Source organism: Berghia stephanieae, chromosome 1 (assembly GCF_034508935.2).
Source record: "Berghia stephanieae isolate SIO BIC M18660-M18661 chromosome 1, UCSD_Bste_1.3, whole genome shotgun sequence".
Classification (NCBI taxonomy): domain Eukaryota; kingdom Metazoa; phylum Mollusca; class Gastropoda; order Nudibranchia; family Aeolidiidae; genus Berghia; species Berghia stephanieae.
Window position 1 is genome coordinate 11,798,891 of NC_088360.1, and position 25,137 is coordinate 11,824,027.

The window sequence follows — 25,137 nt, forward strand, 5'->3', positions numbered from 1 at the left end:
TGGAAGCTACCAAGCGGTAAACTAGCGTCCTATCCAAAGGGTATTAAACAATTGCTTTTGTCCGTTTCAAGCTATTGAAATTGGGATAAATTCCGGCTTCGTGGGCCTAATGGCTCTAAAGCACTACAACGTACTAATTTACGTAATAAGAAAATGAACTTGATAAACTAATGAGAAAAACGCCTTTTCCCTCTATTTTAGCGAGATAGATTAAGATGACACTCAAACTTGTAATAGTCTGAAACCTGAGAGCTACTGAAGAAGTCATGAAAACATCAAAGTGAGAGCAGGAACTGGTTCAAGATAAAGTAAGGAAAATGTATTATGAAACAGTACCAGACAAAACAGGAAAGAAAAATACAAGAAAAAATAAAAGCATTCAAAAAAATTTTTTTTTTTTTAAATAAAAATTCTTTTTAAAATTCCAGCCTGTCTCGACTGGGGGACCAAATTTAGACCTCCTGTTTACCAGTCAGTCGAGCTAGTTACACCACAGACGCGTCAGATTTTAAAAATTTTGTTTTGTTTTTTGTTTTTTGTTTGTTTGTTTTTTTTTTTGTTTTTTGTTTTTTTTTTTTTGGGGGGGGGGGGGGGGGGAGGAAATGTTTTGTGATTTTTTTTTTCTGCTCTTTCTGGCACAAGTTTTTCAGATCTTGACAAAGCAATGAAACTTCTCATAATAATATGATAATTCAGATTGTGATGACCTTACGACACGACACTGAGCCAAAATAATTCATATGATTGTATGTAGTTTACAGACATGTCAATTACAACATACAACGTATACGTACACGAAGATTCATGGTCACCACACATATTATATATAGATCATTATGCGACTATTGTTCGGTTAATAAGCATACGGAAATGGGGTAAAGGGGGAATATGATATCATTTGTCAGAGAAATGAGACAGAGTATGTACAGCCGACCTCTGAAAAAAAACAAACAAAACAAAAACAAAACAAACAAAAACACACACACATTAAAAAAAATTTGACCAGAAAACTCGTCCTTAAAATATCGATCGAATGTAAATGAACGATATTTGGAGGACTAGTTTTCTGGCCCAAATTTAAATCAATGGAGGACGAGTTTTCTGGAATAAAATTTAAAATGCAGTTTGTTTTTTTTTCAGAGTTGGGCAGTTTACTAAGCATTAGATACTGATACCTACGTGAAGCTGACATCCATGAATTTTAATTTTTTTTTTTTTTATTAAAAAATAAATAAATCCGCGAGGAAGAAAACTCACACCAAGACCTACCTGATTATAATAATATGTTTAAGAGAATTCCCAGGTTTGAGTTTTTCCCAAGATGAGGGTCATTTAAATGGATCAATTTTTGAAGGACGAGTTTACTAATCATTATTATTTTTTTTTAATACGTGTTTTTCAAGAGTACTGCAGTTAACTGGTTAACCGGTCAGTTACTCATTTTACACAATTAGTTACTCATTTTACACCTGAATACGGTATGGATGAAGAGCTTTTTTCAAGGACTCAACTTTGTGCCGCCCAGAACGGGACTCGAACCCGGGACCTACCAGTCCGAAGACACATGTCATACCACTCGATAACAAAGCCGCCGCAGATGAGTAAAACATTCATTTGAATCGACATTAAACCGTGAAATCCTAAGTTATAAATAAATAAAAACATAAGCAAATAAATTATGAATAGATAAATAAAGAAATACAAAATAAATAAATAAATGATCCCCGTCGACATGTACATATATGCAGGTCTGACATGCGAACGCAGTTATGGGACAAGTTTAATATTCTTGTCATGGACAATATTTTAAGTCATTTTTTTTTTTCAATGGTGAGATTTCCATTACAACAATGTACCCATAATAAATCGGGTTATCAGACCTACAAATCAGTGCACGTCGGTCCCCGTGCTTACAATTTACTGGCTATTGAAAACAATTATCACTGAAAACCTCCACTCCGTTAATCTTCGGCAGTAAATAATAAATGGAAAAATAAATAAACGACTAATGAATAACAAAATCCAAAGGTAATTTTGTGGAATCACGAAATGAATCAATGTATATAGATTAAAAACCGATTAAATAAATAAATCCAAACAAAACGACGTTTACACTAACCGTCCTTAAAGTAAAAGTTGTCTGGTAATATTGATTGATTATTTACAACTGGTTAGTTTCAAACCCAAAAGCCTAAAATTGGCCGCTAAATCGACAGTATAAAATGAGCGAGAGACGAATGGGGAACTTTCAATCGATAATCATATTTTTTTTAAAAAAGATGTGTAATACACTGACCAAAACGCTTTATTTTTCAACGATTTCACCAGAAATGTTTTACTTATAATATCGATGGAAATTCAGATGTTTTTTCATTCGTTTTGTCTAAAGATTCTTAAACCTTATTCCTCATGGAGAGAGTCCGGAGAGCTTAGTTGGTAGAGCACTCGTTTCACAAGAAAAAAGACCCGAGATCAATCCAGGATACAGTCGAGAGTTGTTTTTTTTTCTGACCTCCATGTCTATCACAGCAGTGTTGGGCAACTGCATCTGTAAGATCTAGCGAAGAGTACTTTGTGTCCTGCGATAGACTAGCGTCCCATCCAAAGGGTAGCAAGCAAATACAACTGTCCTATTCACGCTACAGAAACCAGGATAAACTCCGGCTATATGTGCCTACTGACTCTAAAGGACTACTTCTACTCTTCATTGAGGACTCAGGAGGATTAAGACTTTGACAAATTTAGGGTTATCTAATATCATTGATATTTAAACTGATGTTTCTCTTCTTTTTTTTTTCTTTTTTTTAAAATGCATTCTGTCGATGAAAGGCGCAATATCCTTGCCATTACCCTCGATGCGTGTATAAAATTAAAATTACAACTTTGTTTATAAATTGGCTCCAAATATCTTCTTTGTTAAAGTATCTTTGTTGATTGGTTGGTCGTCGAAACGGTTCCTATCAGGCGCAATGTGATATTGTGAACATAATGCTATGATTAATTATAATTGTGCGTATTAACTTTCAAATAATATTTTTAATCGATGGCGTTTCAAATAAGGGTATAATTATTTATTATTTTGCAGCTCATGGTCTTGTGACATGATAATCTGCTTGTGACTTGAATGTAGTTGGTTCGAATCCCGCAGCATAGTCAAAATTTTGAGTAAGCGGCGCATCGTCAAATTATTGAAAAATGCACGTTACTCATATTTTTTCACATACTCAGGTGAAAAATAAATACCTGACTAGAAAAGGTGTTGTCTGTTGAAAAAAACTGTAACAGTCTTACAAGCGTCATGTCTCGTCCTACATGTTAGGCTTTGTTGTTCGCTTGGGACCCCGTGTAGGTTGCTTTGGGCATATTTAGTGGATATTGTGCTATACTATCATTATCAGATCATCATTATCATCGCTGCTGCTGCTGCTGCTGCTACTACTACTACTACTACTACTACTACTACTACTACTACTACTACTACTACACTACTACTATGCTACTACTACTACTACTACTACTACTACTACTACTACTACTACTACTACTACTACTACTACTACTACTACTACTACTACTACTAGTGTCGCAGATATGCGTCCTATAGAAGGTGACATGACAAAGATCTCTCTCTCTACTACTACTACTACTACTACTACTACTACTACTACTACTACTACTACTACTACTACTACTACTACTACTACTGCTGCTGCTGCTGCTGCTGCTACTAAAACAGCTACTTATTACTATGCAAGACTATTTTGATATTAAAAAAAAAAAAAGACCAACAGGTATCATCATAAGGGGACATCAAACACAATCAAATAATGCACTGCAATCTAAAAAAAATAAACAAAGAGACGACTCGGCGATAACAAAACTAAAAAAACTAACAAAACAATTGAGTATTGAAAAACACCTAGTTAAACAGATGATAAGAAACAAGTCACGAAGAAGGAGAGAACAGCCCCCCCCCCCCCCCTTTAAAAAAAGAAGGAAAAAAAAAAACCCTGACAAACTTGACGATAGAGCCAGTCTTATCTGAGCCCTTAACCGTGAATAAGAGGGCTAGCCTGGTAGCCACAATAAGGAATTTAAATCGAGATATCTATTCTTTTTCTTCTTTTTTTTTTTTTTCCTTTTTCAGTGTGTTCTCTAGTAAAACGTTTGTTTGTTTTTGTCTTTAAGAGTTTTACGACGCTTGCGACACATTTCGAAGTTTACACATTTTGTCTTCAGCTAAATTCGCCCAGAGGGAGTTACAATTTGGATAAAACAAGGGAACTTATCAAAAGTTCTGTATATGCTTTGGCGATAAGTGGTGAATTTTGGTTCTTTTATTTTTTTCATTTCTATGTAGGTTGTATGATGTTATCACTAAGATTTTATCGAGATATCAACTTTTTTTTTTTTTTTTTTTTGCTTTATAACTATTGATGTTGCAAGAGTGTATTACCAACGCCATTTTAATTTTAGTTTTTTTTGTAATCGCCAAGTTAATTGTTAAAACAGCTCAAATTCGTTTGTTTCGATTGTAATTTTGAATCATATTTCTTATTGCACTGTATGTATATACATGGAAGAGTCAATTTAGTCAATGTAATACCAACAGGTTCTTATTATCTGTTTATTATTCTTTGTTTGATTAAAATCATGCATTTTGGGATTAAGTAATAAAAAAGTCAACTGTTTAATTCTGATCGTTTTGATTTAAAAAACTCAGTTTTCTTTATCAGGTTAATTCCGACGCTTTACCAGATTGACACAGTGGGTCACAAAAAACCTGTGCGTGAGTTTTCTGACTGACAGGAGAGAAAAAAAAGCGTTTTTTGTGCATTTTCAGACTACTGCCTAAGCGTTTGGCGGACATGACAACGACCCTCATTTGAATCTCCGTTATACCGGATTTTTTTCATTTCTATCTCCAGTTCTGTAAGGTCGGCCCTGTATCAATAATTACTGGACAGATTGTCCGGAATTAGATAACCAAAAAATTATTTATCAAGCGACAATCGCCCTTTTCAAAAGTGATAAGTTTTTCATTTGATCCGTTTTACACTATGGACATCATATCGGAGACCAAGGAAACACCGGCAAGAAGGACGTCGTGGTTTGAAACGTCGAGTATAGTATACAGACCTGCCTAGTACTACGAAAAAGTCGTAGAATTACGAAAATTTGGCTCCCATTTCAGAACTTCATGAGCATCTCTAAATCATTAAAACTTATTGAAAATGAAAGTTGAAGAAAGAGAAAGAAGAGAGAATGTGTATTATATATGTGTGTATGACAGACAGAGAAAGAAGAGAGAATGTGTATTATATATGTGTGTATGACAGACAGAGAAAGAAGAGAGAATGTGTATTATATATGTGTGTATGACAGACAGAGAAAGAAGAGAGAATGTGTATTATATATGTGTGTATGACAGACAGAGAAAGAAGAGAGAATGTGTATTATATATGTGTGTATGACAGACAGAGAAAGAAGAGAGAATGTGTATTATATATGTGTGTATGACAGACAGAGAAAGAAGAGAGAATGTGTATTATATATGTGTGTATGACAGACAGAGAAAGAAGAGAGAATGTGTATTATATATGTGTGTATGACAGACAGAGAAAGAAGAGAAATGTGTATTATATATGGTGTATGACAGACAGAAGAGAAGAGAGAATGTGTATTATATATGTGTGTATGACAGACAGAGAAAGAAGAGAGAATGTGTATTATATATGTGTGTATGACAGACAGAGAAAGAAGGAGAGATGTGTATTATATATGTGTGTATGACAGACAGAGAAAGAGAGAGGAATGTGTATTATATATGTGTGTATGACAGACAGAGAAAGAAGAGAGAATGTGTATTATATATGTGTGTATGACAGACAGAGAAAGAAGAGAGAATGTGTATTAATATGTGTGTATGACAGACAGAGAAAGAAGAGAGAATGTGTATTATATATGTGTGTATGACAGACAGAGAAAGAAGAGAGAATGTGTATTATATATGTGTGTATGACAGACAGAGAAAGAAAAAAAGAAAAGAAAAAAAAAGATAGAGAGAGAGAGAGAGAGAGAGAGAGAGAGAGAGAGAGAGAGAGTGTGTGTGTTTGTGAGAGAGAGGGAAGGGAGAAAATATGTGTGGGGTGTTGAGAGATATAGAGAGAGAGGACACAGAGAGAGAGAGAGAGAGAGAGAGAGTGTGTGTGTGTGTGTGTGTGTGTGTGTGTTTGTGAGAGAGAGGGAAGGGAGAAAATATGTGTGGGGTGTTGAGAGATAGAGAGAGAGAGGACAGAGAGAGAGAGAGAGAGAGAGAGAGAGAGAGAGAGAGAGAGTTGACAGGGGGGATTAAGAGGTGATGTGTAGAGTAATAATCCCTTTCCTGGGTGAGTACAGTTAATCCGTTGAGTCATACATCCACAACACCGTCACACGTGAACACGTCAGCTGTGTCCCTAGTGTGTACATGTGTGTGTTACAGTCATGGGCCCGACACGCCTTTACATCGACACAGATCAAAGACCTCGCCCGCCTTCGGTTAAGACTAAAAATAAAGGCACGGATCATACAACAGGATGACTCATTATGTGTATTAATGAACTCATAATGAAAAAGAACAAAATTTTAAAAATAATAATAGTTCAATCAAGTTCGCCATAATCAATACAATATGCAGGACTTTTATAACATGATGCATCGATTTTACAGCCCGGATAAAAATGATAAAATCCCATTTATAAATGCTTTGGAACATGTTTCTTTAGGACATATTTCCAGGAAAAACCGAAATAGCACTCATAGAGTGTCGCAGATATGCGTCCTATAGAAGGTGACATGACAAAGATCTCTCTCTCTCTACTACTACTACTACTACTACTACTACTACTACTACTACTACTACTACTATTAGGATGGTGAAAATGTGGGACTCGAACCCGGGTCCTCCGGATTTTAGTATGGTGCTATATAAACAATACCTGGCTATTCCCCACTACAATATGTCATCGTAATTTGTAAAAAAAAAAAAAAGGAAGGAAACAAAAAAAAAAGAAGACTTTTTAAAATGAAAACTTTGGAGGTCCTAAGAGCATCCCAATCTCAGAATCCCCGCGAGATTCGGGATAAAAAAAAAATGTTTTTAAAACACTCGGGGTCACAGTAGAGTTGTTTTTTTTTTTTTTCTTCTTTTGTTCTTTCTAGTGACGATTTTTCTCTTTATTCTCATTTATTTATTTACATATTTTTTGTCGTTTTCGTTTACTTGGGTTTCCTTGTTATTCCCCCTTTATTTTTTCTTTCTTATATTTTTTTTTTGTAATTAGCACGACATGAAATTCTCTTTTGTATGCGATGTGTTCCGCCCTTCCTCTTTTGTTGATTTCTGAATAGCCTTACATCAATAACAATGAGACAAGCTCATTTGTTGTCTCCGTCACAGACACCTTTGGCAAACTTAGAGCCTATCTTTTTTTCTTCTGGTGTTCTTACAACTTAAACTCACCTATGAGATTGTGATCGTAACCAGAGTAACCTGAGGTAGTTGACATTGAATATGAGGCTAAATGGAATATGACATGAATATGTTTCGGAACGAGAGATAGAAGAATGCGTAGAGGAATGAACGAAAGAAAGCTTAAATGAGTTGGATGCATTGACCCTGTCCTTTGTGATAAATGGGAGGGTATGTGGATGGATGGATGATTGGACGAATGAATTGATTGATTGATGGATGGATGATTGGACGGATGAATTGATTGATTGATTGATGGATGATTGGACGGATGAATTGATTGATTGATGGATGGATGATCGGATGTATGAATTGATTGATGGATGGATAGATGGATGGTTGGATGGATGAATTGATTGATTGATGGACGGATGAATTGATTAATTGATTGATGGATGGATAGATGGATGGTTGGATGGATGAATTGATTGATTGATGGATGGATGGATGGTTGGACGGATGAATTGATTGATTGATGGATGGATGGATGATTGGAAGGATGAACTAATTGATTGATGGATGATTGACTGATGAATTGATTGATGGACAGATGGAACACGAATGGACACTTGGTCAGTATTGGATGAGTGTGGAAATTTGGATGGATAGTTAACCCCCCCCCCCCCAAAAAAAAAAAAAAAAAAAAAATTAAAACAACAGAAAAACAAAACAAAACAAAAAAAAACCCCAAAAAAAAAAAAAAAAACCTGGATAATGGATGGATGGATTTGTGGATGGATATATATACACACACACACACACACACACACACACACACACACACACACACAAGTACATACTCTATATTACATGTGCAGGGGAAAAATATACTTGGCCTATTTAAATTTAATGGTCTCAACAATTAGTTTTTTTTTCTTGTTTTGTTTTATTGTTTGTTCTTTTCTTTATTCAACATATGGTTATTCAATACGCTGTGTCCCCTGTTTAAAGTCATCGATATGATTAATAGATGTGCGAGAGCCTGAAAGTGAAAGCCTAGCAACTACGAGAAAAACTAAGTGTCTCCATCCTATCTACCTCGAACCCGCGACCGTTTGATCCAAAGGCCAGCGACTTACCATCATAATACTCAACCAGATGTTTCATGTTACAAAGTTATAGGGTTTGTTCTTCTCTTCGTGTGTATGTGTGTGTGTTTGTTTGTGTGTGTGTGTGATGTTTTGCTGTTTTTGTTTTTTTTAATAATGACGATTAAGTCAAACTTACCTAATGAAAATAACGTTTCCTTTCTTGAAAAAAAAAAAACAAAAAAAAACGATCCTCAAATGACCATTTCTGACACTAAATATTTCCCAAACACACACGAGAACTCTAAAACACGATATCTTTTATTGTATTGTAAACCCAGTCACTGTCCATAAAAGTTTTGGTCATTTGTTAAGAATCAACTATTTTCCGCAAAAAGAATATACAGAGTTAAAGCACTAACAAAGTAATAAACAATAATGGATATTATTAGAATTGGAATGAGCGGTCGGACACCTCCAGACGAATTAGAATTCGAGGAATGTGATCATCATCATCTTTGAAACAACCGCAAGACTGGAGATATAAATATAATTTACCCCGAAATTCGAAATAATAATATAGGCCAATGTACTACCACGTTGTGTTTTGGCCACTTTCCCAAACCTCATACGCGTGGGAAGCGAGAGGCTTCACACACACACACACACACACAAACACACACACACACACACTCTCTCTCTCTCACACACACACACACACACATACACACACACACACACACACACACACACACCCGCAGTAGCAAAATACAAATGGCTCTTTTGAAGACAGTAATACACAATTCGCTCATTTACAATATTCACTCCAACTCTCTTACAGAACACACGCACCGGCACGCGCACCAACGCACGCACATACACAAACACACACCAAGACATCTCTCATTTTTTGCCATTGTCATTATCATAGTTGGATTCATCCCTCGGTCACGTCGGGCACACGAGGGCAGCAACAGCGGCGACAGATCGATAAGGGCCCGAAACCGCAGCGTTTGCCGTATTTTGACAAAACGCATTTATTGTCATTTAGGCCAGTTGTCCCCCCCCCCCCCCCCCCCAACCCCAACCCCCTTAAAATACTCCTACTGAAATCGTTAAAAAAAATTATGAAAACCTGAGACTTCTTTGAAGTCTCAAACTTACGATTTTTTAAACATTGAAAATTATCTTAACCATTCGACATTTGAAAGATCTGGCCGAAAGGTGTTTTGTCGGTGTGGTGCACGGTGGCGCTGTCGATCACTTGATCACGAAGCGGTGGATAGTTCTACTAATCCAATAAGAGTGAGAGGGGGCAGAGTTGGAAGGATGAAGACTGGCCATTACTCACTACCCGGGGTAGAAAAGGATAATCTTCCTAGAAATGTCTCTGTCATGGCTGTATGATAATGGATGCTTTTTGAGAGCTTCCTACGTTGAAGGCTCTTGCAACACTCTAGCATTATGCTTTTTTAATTAAAAACAAAATTAAAAAATAATGCTTTTTGACCACTTTAACCAGTTTACTGTCGCACTCAAGGAAAGACACGTATTTAAAAATTTGGCCAGAGTACTCGTTCATTTATAAATAGAATGAAGTTGACGTCACAAGGGTCTTTTTGCCATCCACGTTTATGAGTAATTCTCACTTAACTGTATTCTCCTGACTATAAAAGTTCATGGTTACACAGAGCTTTGTGTGTTGGTTCGTTATACTTCCGGATGGCAATGTTGTGAGCTTCTTAGCCAAGAGCATACTATCTTTAAAAGGAGGGGGGAAAAAGCGAAAACAAAAACAAACAAAAAACAAAATAATAAATAAATAAATAAAACCATTAAAAATCTTATCGGGCCTTTTCAAGCCTTGATAGCCAGGATAGCCAAGAGAGGGATCTTTCTTTGTCAATATATAGATATACAGATAAAGAAACAAACAGGTAAGTAAATACATAAATATATAGCAAACTTAGGAATAAAACATACGATTGTAAAAAAAAAAAAAAAAAAAAAAAAAAAAAAAAAAGAAAAAGAAAAACAAAAAAAAAAAAAATACAACAACAACAAAAAATAAATCAACGTAAATCTACACATGAAAGTTGAGGAAATCACACAAAGCTTAGACTACGTATATTGTCGGCATGTAATGCTAGCTTTTTGTTTGACTCAACAACGCTTATAAAGTTAAATCGAGCTTACAATCTTTTTTTTTTTTTACAAGCCACTGTTCCCTAATCTCCATAGAAAACTAACTGTGGATGAAACGATGATGATGAACACAGCATTGATGTGCTTTTATCTATTCATCGAGTTAGCTAAGCATGGTCCCATGTGACAAGAGGTGGTTTGATGCAATCCCATCAACACATAATTTATCGTTGATTGCATTCTGTGTGCCAACCACCTGTTCCATCCCACTGTGTATATAGTATATCGATATGAGTCACGTACGAGGGAGTCCCCGTGCGTGCTGTATGCGCAAGCCAACACTTTGTATCATGGACAAATAAACAACTTTTAAAAAATTAAACACTACAAAACCTTAATTAAACAAGAGCACAGATAGAACGAGGTTGAGAATGGAATGTCCAGGTTAGCCGAAGTTCAGCAAATAGTAAAGCAATCATCTCGGTTACAATAGTAGCAGTAATAATAATAATAATAATAATAATAATAATAATAATAATAATAATAATAATAATAATAATAATAATAATAATAATAATAATAATCATTAGTGCCGCGCTGAAGACCGGTCTAGACCGCGGTCCGACGGTCTTTTAGCTGTGAACCGAAGACCGGTCCCTGAGGGGAAGATCGGCGGCGGTCCTCACTTCTTATCACCTTTCAACTAGTGCGGGGCGGTCCTTGCAAGGACCACGGTCCTACGGTCTCGCGCCATAGCCTACTACTTCCCCAGCGATTCGTTGCTTCGGTTGCCTATCTTCCACCAATCACCACCCATCCCACTTAATTAATCGCACCCACCCCCCTTTGCCATACACTAAACGACACAGACGACCATACAGGCAGACGACCACCAACCTCCACTCCGCAAACCGCCCTTTCGTGTGTGAGATGGGGGGAACAGGAGGCGCACGCCTTGGACGATTCCATTATACGGGGTAAATTTCAAAATTTACTACACCATAATGATCGCAATGACAATGATCTATGGTGAAGGCATGACCCCTCTTCTCTAATGGGTTATTGTTTGAAATGTATGTGACTACAAAAGATGTGTGTGTTTGTGTGTGTGTGTGTGTGTGTGTGTGTGTCGAACCTAGCAAGTAGCAAATCCGATTTTTTGTTTTCTTTTGTCCATCTCTTGTCACCACTCCTTTCTATCGCAGTGTTGTCATTTAAATAATACAATAATATTAAAATTTCGTTTGGTGTTTTTACTAATCAAATAATATGAGTTTCATTAGTTTCTTCCTTCCAAAAAACCCAGTTATAACGTCTGAATTTTAAAAAAGTCCAATAGAATATTTGGGGACCCCGATAGCTCAGTTGATAGAGCACTCTCTTTATACGCAAAGGGCCAGAGATCGATCCCGGGTGCAGTCGATTTTTTTCTGAATCCCTGTCTACTCAGCAATGAATGGGTAGCTGAGTTTGTTAGATCTGGCGAAAAGTCACCATCGACCCCTCTTATCACCTCATCCACCCCCTCTTATTATAACTTCCCGTCTCTCTCTTACTCTTCAATGCTCGCTGCCCTCTAATGTGTGTGTGTGGGGGGGGGGGGAGGGGGGGGGGTAGGAGTTGCGTGGGGGTATCAACGCCCCGAACAACCCGATCAACGCCTTGGGCGATGCCATTATCTCCGTTAATGGGGATAAATTTCAAATTTTATTAAATTATCGAAGTAACAATGAAGTACGGTGAGCAAATAAAGAAGGCATCACCCCTCTTCTCTAATTAGGTTACAATTTGAAATGAGTGTGACTACTCCGTGTGTTTTACTCCTGTAGGCCACGGTTTTCATCGTGTAGCGGTCTTTAACGGTTCAAGAATGCGGTCTTCATTTCCCAAGGACCGTAGGACCGTGGTCCTTAAGCTTGCCAAGGACCGCCCCGCACTAATAATCATCATCATCATCATCATCATCATCATCATCATCATCATCATCATCATCATCATCATCATCATCATCATCATCATCATTTCTAGTGAAGAACCCGCAATATTTGCGGAGAAATAAAGGTTATTAGGAACAGGCGGTCATCTATTATACTTATTATTATACTACTGTATTGTATTTTCAGATTTGCCAGTAATTCTGTGTTGGATAATAAAAAATTTAACGTTGGCTTTCAGGAATAATTTTGATCTCCAACCCTATTTTTAAAAAGAAAGATTAGAAATATTATCAATACTTGATAGTCTCAAGAGAGAATTTAAAATTGTTATCAGTGGAAGGTGGGGGGGGGGGGGTCCTGATAGATCAGTCGGTAGAGCACTGGCTTCACACGCAAAGGGACCAAGATCGATCCCGGGTGCAGTCGATATTTTTTTCTGACCCCCAGCAGTGATTGGGTCTGTTAGATCTGGAGAAAAGTACTTTGCGATAGACTAGCGTCCTATCCAAAGGATAGCAAGCTAATTCTAATTGTCTGAAACCGAGACAAACTCCGGCTCCATGGGCCTAAGGCTCTGAAGGATCATTTGTTGCGGATGAGACCATTATTACTTTATATTATCAATAGAGATTTAAAATTACGCCATCAAGTCCTGTCGTGGATATGCTAGAATTGCACAGAATAAATTATACTCGCAATGAAAGTCAAACAACAAAAAGGACTGAGTATTAATTTGAGTCAATAGATGATAGAATAAGCCTGAAATAAAAAGGTTTCCAAGTTACTCGTATATCAGTCTGTAAAAAATATTTCTATAATTTTTAGATGTGCCAGTAATTCTGTGCTCCGATGATATAAATTTTACACTGGCTGTTCGGAACAATGTTGACCCCCAACCCTATTTTTAAAAAATAATAGACAAGGCATTGTAGCGCTAAATATTATTAAAACGTTTTTTAGCCTTTCAGTGTATATACTAAGATATCCTTCAACATTTCAGATAAATTAATAAATTTTGATAAAGTTTCTGGAAAAGCTTATCATCGACCACAATGTATTTTTGGAGTAACAAGTTACAAGTAGGTACAAAGAGTCAAGAAAATAAGTTCTTCCGAACTTAAATATAAAACCTTCACACAGCTGGATAAGACCTCGTGAAGTGAAAAAAAAAAAACCTTAGAAAGGAAATTTTTTGAAATGCTTTTATCCTTTTAAATTCATATATCAGCAGTAATGCAAGTCGATTTATGTTGTGGAAGAAGAAGAAGAAGAAGAAGAAGGTATTTTTTATCCCCCAAAAACTTGAACCCAATCAAGTTAAGGTCTTCACTCTGAAGATCAATTTGCATAAAGCCTCTACCCCAATGAAATCCCGAAATTTGAAACCCACTGCATATACATTTTTGGACTGAATTACTGAAAGATGGCATAGGGTCTATGTCTAGGTCTATGTAATGTGTGTTATTAATCACTCCAATTGCAAGTTGTATGGAGTAATGGTACAAGATAACCAAGTAAGGGAAGTAATCGTTTTTCAACATAAAGTCATGACAATTGTCCCCCTTCAAACAATTATTTTTCCCTATAAAGAATTGAAATAGATTTACGCGGGTTTTCTAATACATCTTCTTCGTGGACATATCATTTTACTCCAATGTCTTGTTAACACCTGTCTTTCATTGCATAATATTTGACAGAAAAAAAACAACACACTCTGCCGTCTTCCATCCATCTTACTTTCTCTTGGTTTATAAAAATAGTAAATCACTATAATATACCTTTCGTGAAAAAAAAAAATGTTGCAAGACTGAAGCAAATTAAAAAAACGCAGCCAATATGGGAAGGGTGAAGCTAAATTTACTGAGAAAAACAAATCTGTGAGTTGCAAAACAAATTCATGCCTGATTGTTCTTATTCTTGAAACTTTCTACAAGTAGTTATTTATTCAAATTCATCTCTTCATCTGGCAATTTGGCTGACTTTAGATCCTTGCAAATTTGAACTTTTTCGGTACCTCTTCTAGTTGCACAGCTTTAAAATTCTGGAGATTTGGTACAGTTGAAAGGTTTCATTGACATAGAGACTTCAAAGCCATTGGTAGGTTTTGAATTTTTAAAAGACTTGTCCCAAAAGGATTTTCAGGTTCTGGTCTGATGAAAAAATTGTTACCTTAGAGCCGGTTGGTTTCTTGTAGTACATATCAATCAAATCCGATACACAATCACTCTTCAGTTGTTATTTTGACAAGCCCCCCCCCCCCCCCCCCCCCCCTCCAAAAAAAAAAAAAATGATATATAAACTTGAAATTGTTATAAAAAGTTCCTTTTATTATAACGTTGAGCACCATTATTTCATGATCTTTATTTTTATAATTATTTGAAAAATTTTCTCAAATGGAGAAAAATGCTAGCTCAAACTGCATTCAGAACGTTTGGAGCAGGACGAATATCGTTAATAAAAATAAAAGAATATGCCTTTACGAAGCGCTAGTGCTGCCACTCCTTATTTACAATTGTGGTACTTACAGAAAAGAATTTAGACACCCTGGACTCCCTTCATCGCAAACAATTAAGACGAGTTATAGGGGTACATTGGCCAGACAAAATCAGTAATGAGGATGTATATGACAAATGCAGAGTGCAACCAGTCAGTACTCGAATAAAGAAACAAAGATGGAAACTGTTCTGAAATGTGCTCCGACAAGATGAAAATATTCCAGCACAAACCTTGATGGATGATCACTTCAAACAAGGAGCAAAAGACAGAGGGCGTACACCAACTTCACTTCCAACAACATTGAATCAAGATCTCAAATAATATCAAATATATTTAGAAACAACAACTGAAGAACTCATTTCAACAACACAAGGAAACATCCAATTACCTCAGCACCTTAACACACATGATGACATTCAAAAGCTAAGAACACCTGCACTGGACAGAGATTTATGGAAACAAATTACTAACTGGATATTAGAAACAGACTGACACACTCTAAGTACAGTCCACTCCGGATAATCGCAACACCTGGGATTATAAAAATTGTTGCGGTTAACCGAAGTTGCAATTAACCGAAGTTGAGTTTCCAGTCCACTATTGCAACATTTTACAAATATATGGTAAACTCAAACCATTTGTTGTAAATATTGTTCTTAGTCCACCACAGACTGAGCAATTTGATTGAAACAAAAACCATATGGCAGCCCTGTATATATTTTGTCAAGCAAAAGAAAAGCAGCTTTGATGCAAGTTGACATCTTATTCAGATTGGATTAATTTTCACTCTTTTGTTCTCAAGATTTGTAATAGTCAAAGTGACTAGCCGTGATGAGAGACAAAAAGCTCTCACCAAACTCGTTGATCACAATGCACAGTTGTCAATCCCAAAACAAAGGATATCACTCAGTCTCTCTTTACAACTGTCATTGTCTACCTTTTGTCAAGACTATGCCCAGCCCCCTCGCCTCCTATTTAATGGTCACAGATGACATCACAAACCCATTCTGCAAACCCCAGCCCTCTTTTGTCTCTAATAGAGTTGTGACACACTATTGCTCACTCACGATTTCATCCATGATGAATTTTAATCATGATATTATTGTTAGATTGCTTTCTTGAATTTGCCACTTTTTGAGGGAGAATATTTGTTGCAATTAACCAGTGACTTTGTTATAGAATTAATTCCCTTTCTTGGTAAATGTTGCAATTAACTGAAAGTTGCGATTATCCAAAGTGGACTTTAACACACACGGTCATAGCAAACGTCCATAGAGACAGCGCAGCCATATTTATTCATGTATATTTGTGGTTTGATGATAAGCTCTATAAATATTTTTTAAATGAGAAAAAAAAAGTATGTTTTACCTGTAAATCATTATCATGATGATATTTGAAGTTCATTGCATGCATTATATTTGACAGAAACAGTTATAGCCATTTTCACCCGTCCTCCATCTTCCTTTTTTTCTAGATTAATACAATGACGCTAATCAATCTCAGAAGTCGAAATGCAAGTCAAAAAACGCTCTTTTGTTTGTAAAATCTCAATTGATGTTCATAAAGGGTCTCAAACAACTCTACAAAATAAAGAGAATTCAATCCCATTCCACTTCTCTCCTCGGGACACAGTATATCAATAATAAAAGATTTGTTTTTAACTGCGACATGCCACATATATGATTGGGCACATCTGACTTAAATCTAACAAGATGCCTATTCCCAGATACAGGTAGGCCAAAAACTATTTATAGGCTGGGTTTGATTTGGCTCACTTCATGTCTTACAGTTATCAACAAGACAGGAGTAAAAGCATACCTGTCTACTTGAACATTTCAAAATCAGTAGCCAGCACAAAATTCATCAGTAATAAATGGTACAATTTTAGTAATAATCCACCAATTAACAACAACAACAACAACAAAAGAAAAAAAATAATGCGTATCTACAACCTTCTATACGTAAAATAAATGTTTTTGACCTCCACAATTACGAGCTGGGAATGACTAAGCTATCATAGCCTTAATAACTTTAAGGGAATTTTTTCTTTTCTTTCTTTGATAACTGCAGGAACTTAAAAGAAAAAAAAAATGTTTTTTTCTCTCTAATACTATGACCAAATTGCTGTTAAATCAAAATCTGTAATATTTCTTCCATTTCGGTATGTCCGAAATTGTTACCTAATTTCCGTAAAAGTAGGCAGGTATGAAAAAAAGTGGTGCATTTTGGGTAAAATGAAAATATAGATTGCAGTTTGATAATGAATACTAAGCTGGTAGAAGCTGATGACTGTAAGAAAAGTAATGTACAAAAATGAATGTAACAGTTTCAAATAAAAGACGAAAAAATATTGAACTTCTCAGGACTTGAAAACCCCTCTGAAGTTAAAAACAAAAAAAAGTGGGAACAAGCAACCTTTTTTTTATTACTTGCTGAAGAGGGGTTTTGAGTTTGAGCCCAAAACATTCAGTTTTAACGGTTTGGTCTTTATTGAAGCTGCTATATTCATTTTTGTACCTTACTAGATAAATAGTGGGAGGTAATTGAAAGAAAATTAGTATCATCATTACCAGATAAAGCATTTTCCTAAAAAAAAGTGTGGCTGGCAATGCATGTCTTCTTTATGACACTTTAAACTTTGTTCCTGGCCATTGATAGCCATTTCCAGAACTTAAAATGATAAGTGTCATTGGAACATTGATCAATATATGGTACATAAATCAGTATTGTGTGCAACTCGAGAAACAGTGAGTCAATGACCACATGGGTGACAAGAAGCTAAAAAATTCAGTTTACACAGGCATGAGTGTTAAAGATGTTGGGACGGCACGGAACACCAAAAGGACTGACAAATGTGGCTGTGCACTTTAGAAATGTTTTGTTTTATAATTATAATACTAATTAAGATGAAGATAATCAATCAAAGATCTCTTCACTGTCATCCATTTGACACTCACTTCCTGCCATTTTACAAGAAAACCGAGCACTCTTTGTTGATATAGTATGTAAAAGCAACATAAAGAAAAATATAAAAACTGTTGCAACAACAACATCAAAGATGACAATGACAAGAACAACAACAATGAAGTAATCAAAACATAAAGACTTACTTTTTCTGAGGCCACAGACGCAAATTTTGTTGCACCAACAGCAAACGTGGACCACCCCTGTATAGACAAACGAAAACAACCTAATATAACTATAATCAAAATGAATGATCATCAGATATCCAATTCCAACTGCACTATATCTTATTGGCAAAGATAAACAATATACATTTTATCACTATTATGGACACTACTGATTGTAGCTTTTGAATTATTAGGCCTCTAAAAATGTACATGCTAAACCACTCACATCTAAATCACTGATGCATGAAGTTATAAATTGGTTTGGAATAGACATGAAAAAAAAAAAAAGAAAACAACAGCACAACAAACAAATAAACAAAAAACAAAATAACATCCCTTAATTAAAACCAAAACTAAATATAATGTAAGTTAATTTTGTTTGTCAACTCTAAATGAATAGATCTCATGTCAAGTCTTGCTTTACACAACTATACAGGATGAATATTATTATGAAAGGTGTAAGAAAAAACAATGTCTTACAGTTGACAAAGATGAGAGGGTGCTCTCAAATAAGTCGTCCTTTTTCTTCTCTACCATTGGTGAGTTGCCGAAGCCGGAATAGCGCCCTCCTTGACTTGGGGGTAGATTTCTGTAATAGAATTAATTAGAATGAGAATGAAAAACAAGCTTGTAAAAAAAAAAAATATTTAAAAAAAACTTCAGAGGATATTAAAAGAGTTTTGAAAACAAAATGAAAAGAGGATGATATTGGATTATTCGTTTATTAACATGACCTATTCTAAATCTACTTGTGATGGAATCAATCAGCCTTTAAATGACAGGGCACATTTTGGACAAATTGTTTGTGCAAATTTTAGCGCATTTCAATACTTTCATTTTGATCTGTCAGTATTTGACAAAGCAAGAATTATTGAACATAATTTAAGACAAACTCTTGATTGAAGTTTTGGGGAAATGAGTGTTAAAGTTTGTGAAATACTAAATCAAACAAGCAAATTTACAAAAACATAACCTTTAATTATGTTTCACCATTTTTCATAATATTTTTCTGAGAATCAAATTGTCAGAAAAGCGATCTAACTGATATTTTTAAAAATTGCTTAAAATTGGAACTTCTTTGCCAATTTTTTTTTCCCCAATAAACTAGTAATACCTTCAGAAAAAGATTGAGAAATAGGTAAAGTATGAATGAGAGTAGCTTATCAAGAAAGGCACTTACTCTGGTCTCATTGCGTTTTCATTTTGTACACGATCAAAGAAAGTGTCTCTTTGCCTTTTAAACTCAGTTCTGTGACAAATAAAAATTTAAAATAAAGAAGAAAAGAAATTATTAAAAAATATAAATATTAAAAAAAAAACAACAACATATAACTATAACAAGAACAAGAATGCCATCAAATGTCGAAAACTAAAAATTGTATGATTCAGCACTTTAAGTTGGGAGCTGTATCAAATATATATTAGCAGCAAGTACATCCAGAACGTTAGTGAATAAGAAAGACTTGATATGGACCTGATTTACTCTCTCATTTTCAAATGAAAGAACGATGAAATGAATTTGTATATTTTCATTTATATTGAGAGATAGATAGATAGATAGATAGATAGATAGATAGATAGATAGATAGATAGATAGATAGATAGATAGATAGAGAAAGAGAGAGAGATAGAGAGAGAGAGAGAGAGAGAGAGAGAGAGAGAGAGAGAGAGAGAGAGAGAGAGAGAGAGAGAGAGAGAGAGGGGGGGGGGGGGGGAATATTTATGGGCAAATGGTTGGTCTGCATTATGCCTTATTCATCCTTGAAGGTGTTTGCCAGGCAAAAAAGGTCTTGGATACAAATCTTAATGTCATATCACAATCTAACAAATAGCTTTTTAAAAGTGGTTTTACAGCACTTGCGGTTTTGAAGGTGGTACTCTCTCTTCATTTTATTGGCTCATGTAGGCACCTCTAGTTTTTATTTTTACTTTTAAATAACTTTATATATTTACTGTTGTACTTGGTTTTAATTTTTTTAAAAACAAAACAAAAACTTGCGCATTTATATAACACAATATCCACTAAACGTGCTCATGGCGCTTCATATTTGTATTCTTGAAAAGTATTTGGCACAGTTGGCTGTCCAATCACTTGCCATAACTCATAGACTGTTTGCCTTGTTGTTATGGATTGTGATTTGTGCAAAGAAACGGATCTTACCCAGACACTGCCTTTAGCAGTATAAATGGAATATTTAACAAATAAGTAATCTCTGTGTTAGCCTGAACTTTTCCAAGGAAGGTTTTGAAGAAGATCACTCATTTTATTTTGCTCACATTGTGTTAAATTCATTTGAATATATAAATAGTATAGTATGAGTAAGTGCATTTATTAATAGTTTAAAGATACTCTCTGACGGTCAGTAGACACCACAAAGCATCAGTCTGGGTCTAATTTTTTTTGATAAAATTGAGCCAAAGTGAATTGTAAACAGTCTCTCCGAAAAACATAAGTCTGGTATTAACTCATAAGCAGTAAATCTTTCTATGTTCAATCCAACCAAATCCTTTCCAAACCCTTTCTAGTATATTTTACAAAGATCTCCAATTCTTTAAATGGTGGCGTCTGCTTTAAAACGTCCACCTGTGATAAATGATTATGTTGTCATAAATACAAGTCACAATTTTTCCAATAGGATGTGAACCTATGACCATTTAATCCAAGGAAGATTTCTTAATTCCCTACCTCAACGAACTAAGATGATGACTTCAAACGACTCTGTTTTCTTTTCTTATTGAAGAATGTCAAAGTAAAAAAAAAATGCAAATCTTGTTATCTCACCCTCCCAGTGAATCAGAATCCTGATAACCACTGTTACAAAGTCCTCCCATGTCTCCCATGCTGTGACTTGTGTGAAAACTAGACTTGTCTCTGGACGATGAGGAGGTTGTTGAAGATAGTCGAGAACTGGATGAAGAAGATGCCAAACGACCTGGTTGAAAAGCTACATGGTTTCGAGCTGGGGATTTCTCTATACTCCATGGCTTACCCTCTGCGATGGTGGCAACCTTGGAGAAAGTTAAAAATAAATCTAATCTATGAATACACCCTAAACCCATTGTTTACTTGGCAGCTAATTCCTAATTATAATTATCATATGTATCAAACTTCCTATCATATTGAGTACCTAAATAATGTAATCTATAAATATATCTTTGTTTAAAAAACAATAAAAAATAAAAATACAAAAAAACAAAAACAAACCAAAGTGACTATAAAGAAACTGCAAAAGTATATAGACAAAGTCAAAGTTTGTATTAATACAGACTTATCAAAGCACTGGAGTGTAACCTGAAACCAACACCATACTATATAGGTGCAAATTGACAATAACAAATCAAAGAGTATTTTTATGAAAATGATTCTGTGGTACAGTTAAGTATCAAATATATTTGAACACTACTAAAATGACAGAACCACGAAGACAATGTTGCATTTCCAAAAAAAAAAAATGATTATAGAGGGATTAAAAATAATTACTTTGTCTCTGAGAAGAGCAGCTGCCTTGGAATTATATTTCTCTTGTATACTCATACCCTCATTGTAATCTGGCTGTGAAAGAAAGAACTCTTTGCACATTTTGTTTCCTCCAACTTTCATTTTTTCTAGCTCTGCATCTTTCCATTTGTCCATCGATACAGACCTTACAAAACTGAGAGAGGAAAAATAAGTTTAACATTTAACATTATTTATAAACCAAAAAGAATTTTCATTTATACACATGCATAAACAAAGCGGTTTTTATATCTGTGATAGAGGTTGTGCCAAATGGTCATTTTTGTAACATTCGTCAAAACAAAAACAAAAACAAAAAAAACTGCCATACTAAGTCAATTGGAAAAGCAAAAACAAAATTTATTTCCATCTGCTTCTCAGAGTTAAATAATAAAAAATAAAGTATCAACTTTGCCCATACTTTTTAGAACCTTTGAAAAACTATTTCTGTTATTGTATTGATACCAGATGGCCAGTTTTTACTTTATTTTTCATTATTCATCACACAGAAACTAACTTATGAACACAATTTTTCCCCTTAGTTTATTATAAATAACTTAGTGTTGGAGTATTTTTTGGGCCTGATGTCACAATACAACGTTTTGGCACAGACAAATGATAAATGAATACCCGTAGCTATAAGACTGGAGAGTAAACTAATGGCTTTAATTATAAAACATAATCTTAAGAGAGCAGGAGTTGACAATGATATAGAGTAACTTGCATGGAACAAACAGCTCACTTCACTTCAGTCTGCTGTCTCATCAGAAAGAACAGAACAGATTTTTTTAAATGCATGTTAACAAACATCACCAGTGACAGGAATCAAACTGCATCACGCAGCACAGCACCTTGAAAAAAAAAAAGAAAAAGGGAGAGAGATATAGAGACAGACAGACAGACACAGTGAGAGAGAGAGAGAGAGAGAGAGAGAGAGAGAGAGAGAGAGAGAGAGAGAGAGAGAGAGAGAGAGAGAGAGAGAGAGAAAGAGTTCTCAATCACAATGTCTTCTGAATTTATTTTTTCTGTCTCCCACACATCTCAGGTGCTGGGATTGCATTGTATTCATAACTGTCAACATTGTGCGAGTAGAAAAGTGCCTGTCTCATATTCTCACTGCACAAATAAAATTGGTGAAACCTCGATGAAAAGATATTCACTAAAGGGCAAAAGTAAAGTTAATACCTTAGATGAACCCCGAGACCTCTGTGCTTTCCAGAACATTCCAAGCATATCCATACTCCATACGTCACACTCACCCATTGCGGATTATGGCCACCACATTCAAAACAGTTCTGTGGAAAAATGAGTATCAATCAGGAGAATTTACTCCAAAATATAATATCATATTCTTGTCAGCATCTATCACGTCAAGCAACTTAAATCAAAATACAAACTTTTCTCTGTGATATTTTGAAAAGGACATTTAATCTTAGAATCAAGAGAAAAGTTTTTCATGACTTAAATTTGACATAAAAAGTTTGACCTGACCAGTGTCTGGCAGGGGGCAAAATTTAGTCTTTAATTTGACTTATTTGATTAAATCTCAACATCCTGGTCTTTCGAAGATGTAAGATTAAGGTCCACTGATCCAGAGTCCATCCTGGTTATTGTAAATTCAAGTAATAGACAGTAACAATTGCTTGCAACTTGCTATCCATTGGATAGGTAAGTAATTAGTCCATAACAAAGCGCTTTCTGGCAAATTTTAGTGAGCAAATCCCTTATTTTTTTGAGGACAGAGGGATCAGAAAAACTGCATAAGGACTGATACCAGTCCCTTTAATGAGACGAGTGCTCTACAAACTGAGCTAAACAAGGACTCTGTATCTCTGTACCAACTTGCCTTAAAAATTAACATTAGCTCAATAACATATTTAATCCTCTGACTTGTGACCAAATCAATATTCACAATAACAACAGACAAAAATCTAATTTGAAGAATCATCGAAACATGAAACTCTAGGACCGATCAGCATAACGTTTCAGTTTGAGTCACAGTCACAGTGATACTGAAGATCAATAAAGTTAAAAGATAGTTAGGTAGTGAAACTTTTAATGGTTGGTGGACTACGAACCGATTTGCTGATTAACAAGTTTCTCATTAGTTGAAAAAAAGGTGGAATTGCCAGTTTTCAGTTCAAAATGTCAAAAACTTACATTTACATTTTGTTGATGCCATATGCTTTTTAAAAATCAGGATTTGGCATTTGAGCACTATTTACTTTCCTGTTGTGTTAAATATCCCTTGCTATTAACTAGTTTGGGACACAAATTACCACTTGCATTTTTTCAGATTATTTGGATTTTTTTCAGGTATGGTTGGTTTTGGGGAGAACTACACCAATGCCTAGGGATTCGTCCACGAAATAAACAAATTCCCGGCCATCATCAATATCCCCAAAATTGTTGTCAGAGTGAAAAAATTATGGAAACAAAAGAAGATCAATAAAGTTACGAAGTGGGAATTCGGACTTGAGGGGAGAATGACACAATGTGGGCAGAATGCCGAGGGTGGAACTGATAAAGAAATAGTCTCAAAAAGTTCAGAAGAAATTCTGTTTTGCCCATATCACACTGACCCAGCTCATACCCCTTTGGACTGTAGAAGGATTTTGTCTCACACTATCACAATGTTTTTTCTTTGTCCTGATTTTATTTGCATATATCGTAGTGTTATGTTGTTAGAAAAGCTTTTCATTTATACCACAATTACTTTGACTGACTTCAATTTCTATCTGGATGTCCAATTGATCTATGATTTTGTCTTTCTCATCAAATATAGTGGGTTTAGACAACCTGGTGATAGTTACTAAAATCGTAATTTTGATTTGCAATAATTTTATGTAATTATCCATAATTAAATTATCTTTTTTAAAATCAACAACAAAAAACTATACTGCCACGGGAGAATATTCAGACTGAGTTGATTGCACATGCACATTGGAATTTGAGTCCGAATAGCCATGGGAGACTATCCAGACTGAGTCCGAATAGCCGCAGCCATAAAGTTAACAGTTAGGTAGTGAAAATTATAACGGTTGATGGACTATGAACCGATTTGATGAAGTTTCTTGAAAATTGAAAAAAGAAGGCTAATTGTCAGTTTGACGTTTTAGTTCAAAGTGTCAAAAACCTACATTTCATTGATCCATTTGCTTTTTTTTTAAAAACTGGACTTGGCATTTGAGCACTATTTACTTTCATCTTGTGTTAAATATCCCTTGATATTAACTGATTTGGGACACAAAAAACCACTGGCATTTTTTCAGAATATTTGGTATTTTTCAAGCCTAGTTTGACATTTTGATATGCATAAAATCTTTCTGCCAACTTGATCAATTTAATGTGTCTGCCTATATACTATAACGAAAAGGCCAGGCTTTTGGTT

The 25,137-nt window shown here is 35.2% G+C and overlaps 1 protein-coding gene across 4 annotated transcripts in view; it reads right to left on the reverse strand.

Moving 5' to 3' along the window:
* Nucleotides 1–25,137, reverse strand: part of LOC144968003 (ADP-ribosylation factor GTPase-activating protein 1-like) — a 75,937-nt gene that overhangs the window by 50,191 nt on the left and 609 nt on the right. For all 4 annotated transcript variants that reach the window (XR_013644498.1, XM_078905945.1, XM_078905935.1 and 1 more), the window contains exons 2-7: nt 22,932–23,041; nt 21,732–21,903; nt 21,033–21,259; nt 19,431–19,499; nt 18,731–18,839; nt 18,230–18,286 (exon numbers count right to left, since the gene is read on the reverse strand). Coding sequence is in view for 3 of the 4 variants with exons in the window: in XM_078905945.1 (XP_078762071.1) it covers nt 18,230–18,286; nt 18,731–18,839; nt 19,431–19,499; nt 21,033–21,259; nt 21,732–21,903; nt 22,932–23,041 (744 nt within the window). In the remaining variant the exon portion in view is untranslated. The remainder of the gene's footprint in view (nt 1–18,229; nt 18,287–18,730; nt 18,840–19,430; nt 19,500–21,032; nt 21,260–21,731; nt 21,904–22,931; nt 23,042–25,137) is intronic.